Consider the following 9,006-nt stretch of genomic DNA (forward strand, 5'->3'; position numbering starts at 1 on the left):
CCGAATTAGCGTATGCAAAAAAGCTCTTGGGATTCCTGTTTATGTTATCTGCCAGTCTTTGCTCCAACTCTCTTTTCTGAATCCGTACCAAATATTTAAATTTACGCCTTGCCTTACAATATTGGAGCCTATCTGCAATGTGCAATGTTTTATTTTTGTATTGGAGAGGGTTCAAAGAAGGGTAACTAAATTAGTAAGGGGACTCTCAGATTTAGATTATGATACCAGACTTAATAGGCTTAACATGTATAGCCTGGAGCAAAGGAGAGTCAGAGGGGACATGATTCAGTTATTTAAATTTCTCAAAATGAAAGATGTAAATGGGTTAAATTTTTGCGGGGAAAGCAGGACAAGGGGTCATTGTTTTAAGCTATTTAAATCTCGGGCTAACTTGGAAATCAGGAAAAACTACTACTTTAGCAGGGTCGTGGGCACTTGGAATAGCTTACCGGAAGAGGCGGTAATGAGCAAGGGAGTGGATAGCTTTAAGAGGGCCATTGATCTGCATTGGGGACTAATTAATTGACTAGCACCAGCCTAGCTGGGCCCAGAGCCTGTTGCTGGTCGTCACATTTGTATTTGTATTTGTGACCAGTTTCTCTAAACCTATGAAAAGCAGCTTGCTTGTAATTTAGAGCGTCTTTAGTTTCACTGGAGAACCACATTGGCCAAATTTTAGTGTTGACACCCTTTCTCTTAAAAGAAACATGATCCCCAACCGTTTTCGCTAGCTTTTCCTTAAACTCTGCCCACTGAAGATTTACATCGCTATTGTCCAATCCAGAAGAAAAAACTGCTTTCAAACTCTGCCTAAGTGCCACAAAATCAGTATTTCTGAAATTGGGCACAAACCTAAAATTCTCTACTTTGTGCGTATCAAATTTAATCCCAAACCTAATACTGTTGTGGTCACTGTCTCCAATGTGTTCCCCTACACATAACCCCTGAACAGAACCTTCCATATCACAGAAAACTAGATCCAAAATCAAGTCCTGTTGAGTACCCTGAGTTACAATTTGATCTAAAAAACAGTCACCAATTACTTTCAAAAATTCCTCTTCTCTGTTATTACTATGGTAAAAATTATCCCAATCAATTCCTGGAAAATTAAAATCTCCCATTATAATGACTGACCCCTTGCTTGAAATGTCACTAATAATACTAAACATCTGTTCATCTTGACCCTGGCTTAAGTTGGGTGGCCTATAAATGTTCCCTAAACGTAGTTTATTGCCCTTATTGCTCATCAACTCTAGCCAAATAATATCAATCTCATTAGGTTTATCATTAATTACCAATTCATTGCAAGTTAAAGTGTCTCTGACATAAAAAAAAACCCCCACCACCTCTTTTACCTACTCTATCTTGTCTAAACAAATTATACCCAGCAATAGATAATAAATCATCATCGCTTTCGGTAGCCCGGTAGCCATGTCTCGGTAACTCCAATAATATCCAACCTCTCGTCTATTGTTATGCTTTTCAACTCTTCCATCTTGTTCCTAATACTACGAGCATTTGTATAAAAAACCTTAAGTAAGTCCATGTCACCTTTAATGCTGTGCGATTATTTGAATCCCAACTGTTAAAATATTTTCTCTTACTAGCCACCCTATTTCCGTTTCTACTAAAATCCCAATAGTTAGTACCCATTCGAATTCTGCTCCTTAAAGCATGTCCCCCATTCCAACTTAGTTTTTTGATTCTGAATCCTCTAAAACCAAACCACTAACCATTTTGACCCCCGTAGAGCTCAGATGCAGGCCATCCCTAGCAATCCAATCGCGTTTACATTTACTCCACACATCAATAAACCTGATACAACGCTTAACGCAAATTTCCTTGAGTACCAGGTTCATACACCTAGCCCGTTGGATTAACCAACTCCTATGCACTCCATATCTGGGAAGCAAACCAACCACTTGGACATTTGCTGAACAGTTGGTTGCTTTGTCCAACAGGGAATCCCATTCCTTAGTAAACTCATTGTTGTTACTATGGCCTAGATCATTAGTTCCCACCCACAAAGTAACTACATCCTCTTTATTAAATACCCCCTTCTTTTCAGCCACCCTATTTACATCTCTCACCCGAGCCCCTGACAAACAACATCTAGCCACCTTACGTCTAACTCTGCCTATTGAGTTTCCCACCTCACGCACCACTGAATCTCCCAAAATTATACCCTTTGTTTCCCAGTCTGTTGCCTCAGCAATAACTTTCCCCTTTACCTCTGGAATATTCCCACTATCTAACACACAGTTAATGCCCACCTCCTTTTTACTAACTTCCTCCTTTACCTCTGGAATATTCCCACTATCTAATACACAGCTGATGCCCACCTCCTTTTTACTAACTTCCCCCTTTCCCTCTGGAGTGTTTATCCCATCTACACTCCTACAGTCTAATGCTAACTCACCCTCCAAAGTAAGCATCCTAACTCTGATTTCTGAGAGTTCAACACAGTTAGTGCAAATGAAACCCTTCTCAGACTCATCCTTCCCCTTAAACAAGCAGAACATCTTGTGCTCCAACTTTTTCTCTATTTAAAACATATTTTGTTGGCACATAAATTTTTCTCCATTTTTCTGCGATTTCCACAATATTTTTATAAAAAAAGGCAAAAGAAAAAAAAAGAAGATAGAAATGTAATTATAATTACGGTAATTATGAAGTTATGTTTATTCACCAATTCATTTTTTATTCGACTAAAGTTTGGTTTGATTAAGGTGAAAAAAACAACGTAAATAAAGCACAAATATTCGAGAAAAAGCATTTTCTCGAATATTTGTGCTTTATTTACGTTGTTTTTTCACCTTAATCATATTGTAGCACAAAGCTTATATGATAATTTTTCATTTAAAGTTTGGTTTTCTGAAAAACTGGGGAAAGGGGGAGGGGCAACACCTTTCTTAGTGAAAGCCCTGGTGCCCCCCCCCCCCCCCTTTTTCATTTTTGGTCACGCTATGCCTTTGAAAACCGGCATATGAGCTTGAAATGCATTTTTTGACAGATACTTGACATTTTTAGTCAAAAACAGAGAAGATTATTTTAATTCAAGTTTAAAGCAAGTGAAGTATGAAGATGCTATTGTTCACAGCTGGAATATTTACCCATAAGCTATTAATAAATTTAAGAAATACGTTAAATAGCAGGATTTGCTCCAAGTGGCATGTTTTTCATTTTTTTTCCCCGACTTATCTTTACGATATAGCAACCAGGGACTTAAAAAACACACTTTCAAATAGTTATTACACAAGCTGGATCAAAAATATCAGATAGGTGGGCCTTGTCTTCTAATTTCACCAATCAAGAAAATGGGGCAAAAATACATTTAGAGCTGTGGAGTCCATAACAGCAAATGACTCAGAAACAAAGTTTTCATAAGGAGCAGCGTTAGCAAAATCTTTTTTTTAAAATAAAGAAAATTATTATACACGTTTCAAAGCATAAATTCTGCACCACTTTTGATGCAAGAATAAAAGGGGCCTGAGCTACAATCTGAGAAGAATGAACCATAATAAATGCTGACACAGAGTCTCATGATATTTCAATCATATTGACATCATTCCTATCAGGGTTGCCAGATTTAAGAACAGTAAATACGGGATAGGTTTGGAGAAGTAAAAGGGGGTAGGGGTATATTTTTGAGATTGAGGGCAATTACTGGTTATGTATTTTTAAGGGGTGATAAACAACCAAGTTTTAATAGCTTTCGGAAGATTCCTCTCAGTATGTTTATGGGTGAGCACATTTTTGGAGAAACTCTAACTCAAAGAATAAAGCAAGCAATAGAACGAAGTTCAGTAAACAGATCGACGTTGATAGGAATAGGTGCTAATTAGTTTTTTACTTGCGCTTGCTATATAAGTTCGACGGTGCAATTGAAAAATTTTCTTATTAAACGTGACTATTTTATCTGAAATAGTAATGCAAGGAATCATGGAACAAAACTTGGTTTTTAATGCCATACCAGCCAATGGAGAAATCTGAATGAGCAAAATAATTTTAATGTACCATTTGCCACTTATCGCCAATGTTTATAGCTTTCTGTGCAACTAAGCTATTGGGCAGTTCTAAAAAGGTGGGAGCAAACACAGACTTCAACTTTGAAGCTTCAACACCAAATAACTTTCATTTTAATTAACTCTAAAATTTTTGAGGTAAATTATAATGCTGTATAGAGACAAGAATTGACATAAATTATGGAAAAAAAGCTCTTCAAATGTCCTTAAAAAATATATTTTCTTTGCTAAATGGCACAATTTTGGACATACCAAAACGTTAACTGAGCAAATGTACCATTAAAATTTTTTTTTTTTTAATTATTTCCATACGTTTCAAAAAAAAAATTAAAGGCATGAATCTTACACTGAATAATTTTTTGTTAATATTTTATACAAATAACAAAAGTAAAGACAGATTATTTAATTTGTAAACGATTTTAGAAAAAAGTAAGTTTGAAATTTGATGCATGTCCAAAAGTTACGATCTTTACAATGCTATTATTTGAGAACTAAGTACAGTGAAACCTCCCAATAGCGGACAGTCAAGGGACTAGAAGTTTTGTCCGTTATTGGGAGGTGTCTGCTATTAGGAGGAACTACTTAATTTACCTTTTTCAAAATGGGCTGTTGTTCCCTTTTTAGAACACAATCGAAACAATTGCGAAAGGTTTACTACATTTTACGTCAAGTGTAATTAATCTGTTTTTTCTTAATAAAAGTATACTGACAGCACACATTTGTCTTAAAAAGCATTTAATCAATTAAAGTAAACAGTTAAAACAGTTTGACATCTCTTTTTTGCATTACCAACGGCGGCGATTCGGCGGAGCAACACCCCCCCCCCACTTTTTATGGTTAATTTATTTATTTTATCTCGAGTATCACTATTGCATGATGTATGATTGACAGTTGGCAATATGACCTTGAATATGGGCAAATCTTTTTCATGTCTAAAAATTAAACAACCCAACGAAACCACGGCGCCATAAAGCCAACTACTACCGGCGCCGGTCTGCTCAATTGCATCTCCTGAGAGCCCCAGTTAGAAAAAGCGCCCAATTTCCTCTTTTTTATCGTAACTTTTGAATAGTTATTGTGTACAAAATTCATTAAAATCTTTAAAAAAACGTATGTTAATTGTTAGACTGACATCAGTTTTCACTTATCTGCTTCAATACTTTCAAAACTAGCGGTTACAAAATTATGACTTTTATTTTCTTTTTCATTTTTTGCTGCCCGCAAAAAGTACCATGCCTTTTAGTTCTTTTTTTTTCTGCCCCCAACTTTTAAGCCCCAATCGCTGCCTCTGCCCATTACCACCCTTTTAATTCCAAGAAACAGTGATAAGGAAATGACGGGGGGGGGGGGGGGGATATCAGTTGTGGAGGATGAAAAGCTTTGTAATGCAAGCAGTTACTAAGATATTCTGTGAAAAGAAAAAAAAACCGGAAGTGCTACGATCGCAAGCGAAATTTTTTGTGAAATAACTGTCCGTTATTCGGAGTGTCCGTTATTCAGAGTGAATTACATGGAATGGCCTATATTGAGGGACTGGGACTTGCAAAAATGTCCGTTAATTAGAGGTGTCCGTTATTCGGGAGTGTCCGTTAAGGGAGGTTTCACTGTATATGATGTTTTCGTTTTAAAGGTATTTATCGATCCTCAGAATCAGTTTTTAATTGTTTAAAAGTGTTTTCATAAGCTTTTATGCAGTATCTTAGAAGAAAAATAATTTTTCTTAAACATACATGTGACATGTCCAAATGGCGTTACGATCTTGACGCCGATAAGTCTGTCCGTTTATAATTTTTTTATAATCCACTGTCTTCTAACATCAATAAAAAAGATTATTATGATGTTATCTTTTTTAATCCATTGGTATTTTGCATTATTAATACGTTACACATTGAACAATACATAAATTACAGTAGAAACATGGCTTGTTATGATCGAACGAAAGCCATTTTGCGCGAAAATCGCCAAGCAAACCTCCGTTGGCGACAACACAGTATACGATAAGATAAAGGTTACCAGAGAGGGATTCCAGTTTGACAAATGTAGTTAATCCTCAGCTGCACCAGTTTTGGCGCCTTTATTACCTGCGCTAGCAATTTTTTTTTTCCCCGCCGCTTTTATTATTTTAGATTTTTTTTTTCTCTTATTTCTTTTAAACATAAAATTTAACGATCTCCAAAAAGAAATACGAATTTCTTTTTTCAATAATTTTTTTTAGACATCGTTTTAATTCTATGACATTAGAAAAAATATTCATTATTAAAACTGATGTCACTTTTTACATTCTTTCTTAGAGCATATTTTATTTATTTTTCCTTTAAAAATATATATGTCGTATTTGTCTCTATTTTTATTCCTTATTTGTCCCAATAAACCAAACTACAAGTTTGTATATAATTATTTCCATGAAGCTTTTTTCTACCTTTCATCAACTTCTTCAAAATCATTCCAAAACTTTATTATATGTAAAGAGCAGTATGTATGGCCATTCAAGTACTTCATTAATATCTTCTTTATCATTAAATTGCAAAATTCAAAAAGTAGTAAATAAAATTTTCATTGGAAAAGTTAAAAATCAGATTAACAGTTGTCAAAATGGTGAAACTTACATTATGATGATGTCCAAAATCAGTTACCTACAGGACAACAATGTCCAAAATGTGTTACCTACAGACTGCTAATTTAATTTGCTAATTAACAATTTTTACAAATACCTGCTGTCTTTTCATGTTCATATATTGTGTTCTAGGTATGCATACTATAGAATAAAAGCAAAATTGATATCAAATTCGAAAATTTTTGAAATTGCTCAAAGTTAACTTTTTTGTTCCCACCTTTTGAGAACTGCCCTATTAAGAACTTCCTTTATTGTGAAAACTCATCGTATAGATCATCAACTGATACTTTATTTTCAATATGTAACTGTTCTACAATAGCTGACAATCAGAAAACTACTTTATCCATTCAAGCCATTGATCTTAATTCAAAAAGAGGATTTTTATTTGTGAAATCAAACTACTTTTTCTCGTGTAATTCACAGCTGTTCCAAAAAATTTCTGGTATCCCTCAGTTAGACATTGTATTTTTCCACCGTCTAGATGTTTAAAGGTTTTATTGACGAACAATTTATAAAACTTATCTGCAAATCTGCTCTCTAGCTGTTTTGCCATATGTGTCATAGTATCATAAAGTTATCAGCTGCAGTTGTAGATTCATTTTGAAGTTTTTTACGGGCAACTTCAAAAACAGGGGACACATTACTAAGAAAATGGAAAACTAATGGAACCTCATTGGTTTCAAATGTTGTTGCTGTACTTTCTTCACTTAAAAGCAATAATTTTCTGAGAGGCTTAGAGATGGATTCTCCCTTGCTTATAAAATAATTCATGAGAGCAGGCCAAGATTTAATAAGTCGATCTACAGCAGGAGCTAAACTTAGCCATCGTGTCGAGATATGCTTTAGTACCTAGTTCTTTAAACACTAGGTTAGCAAACTCAAAAAACTCCTTCGGCTCATTCCGCTTAGCTTCAGATCTAGAAAAATGTGAATAAATTTTTAAAATAATAGTTTTGACATCAATTTTTCTAAAGCATCAGCAGCATGGCGAAATGCAATGCTAACAATATAAGCTAAACACCCTGATATAAGTAAATTTTTGTTTTGCTCTCTAAGTAGGGTATATGTTGACCGTTTTGTTTCAAAATTAGCGTTGATATTGTCGGTTCAAAATGATGAAACTGACTAAATCCAAGTCTGACTCAATCAATGAGTTAATTAAGCAGTTTACTATAGAGTCAGCCGTCTATGAATTTTTCTCTTTAATTTTCTTATTGCTCTTTGCTTCACATTTTTTGTTTTGTTACTTTAATTTTTTTCCCTTTAAAATAATGTCTCGTCTTGCAAAATATGGCTATTAACTAGAATACGGGACTTTAGCTGTCCCGTATGGAAGTTCCCTGGGACGCGGGACAATTTTTCAAAATACGGGACTGTCCCTTGAAATCCGGGATGTCTGGCAACCCTGATTCCTATTGTCAAAAGACAACACATGTTGAATGTGGGGATGTCCGACTAAAACCTATGTCATCATTGTATAAGCTGATTCAGCTTCATTCATTCCATGCATCTTATTTTGCACCATTACTTTCATCAGGAAAAACTCAGATTGCACCAAAGATATCAAACATCTTGTATAAATGCAAATTTGGGACTTGTACTTTCTATCTGTGATATAACATGTTTAGTGAAGTATGATAGTATGAACACTTAAAAAATGTTTCATAGGCCTTTATTCAACTTTAAAAATTAAACACATGAAGAATGTATAAAAATTCAATGGTATTTAAAAAATAAAATAAAATATCATACATTGCTCAACTTACTCTAATTTTAAAGGATATTCCTTCAATTTCTTCATCAGCAGTAAGTAAGGAGGGTTTCTTTGCGAGAGCAAATCCAACAAAACATAAAAATGGCCCTTTCCTATGCAATATATTTTTACTAGCATTTTTGGCTAAAGAATTTACAACCCATTTTGAAGTAACCTTTTGAATAAACCCTGGACGATAAGAAATAAATTTTGACTTTCGTATTGCGGAATTAGTTGAGACATTAGGAAAATATTCTACGGGTAATTTGTATTGATATCTACAAAAACCAGATGGCAAATTACACTTTTTGTTCGCAACACCAAAAAATTCACGGGTTTTTAAAATTACATTCTCAAGCAATGAGTGCAAAGAAGATTGTTTTGCCGAATCAGGCACTAAATGTGACCTAACGGAATAGAACGATTTGACAAATTGGTTCGTCAACCCCATCTTCTAATCAACCGAAATCCATTTTCGCAATTTTTTAATTCTCTCTTTATAATACGCAACAACGCAATTTCAGACGTAAATAGAAAACAAAAATAGAACTGTAAATACGTTTCGCGTTTTGTAAGTTGTGGTTGTTGTTTTGCAGAACCGTCGAGTAGAAATA

At 34.6% G+C, this 9,006-nt stretch overlaps 1 protein-coding gene across 2 annotated transcripts in view; it reads right to left on the reverse strand.

Annotated features, from left to right (window-relative positions):
• The window catches only part of LOC129217245 (serine/threonine-protein kinase Pink1, mitochondrial-like), a 48,272-nt gene extending 39,304 nt beyond the window's left edge, over positions 1-8,968 (reverse strand). For both annotated transcript variants that reach the window (XM_054851520.1, XM_054851519.1), the window contains exon 1: positions 8,406-8,968. In XM_054851520.1, the coding sequence (XP_054707495.1) occupies positions 8,406-8,843 (438 nt within the window). In that variant the 5' untranslated portion in view covers positions 8,844-8,968. The remainder of the gene's footprint in view (positions 1-8,405) is intronic.
• Positions 8,969-9,006: the final 38 nt, after the last annotated feature.

Source organism: Uloborus diversus, chromosome 2, assembly GCF_026930045.1.
Source record: "Uloborus diversus isolate 005 chromosome 2, Udiv.v.3.1, whole genome shotgun sequence".
Classification (NCBI taxonomy): Eukaryota; Metazoa; Arthropoda; class Arachnida; order Araneae; family Uloboridae; genus Uloborus; species Uloborus diversus.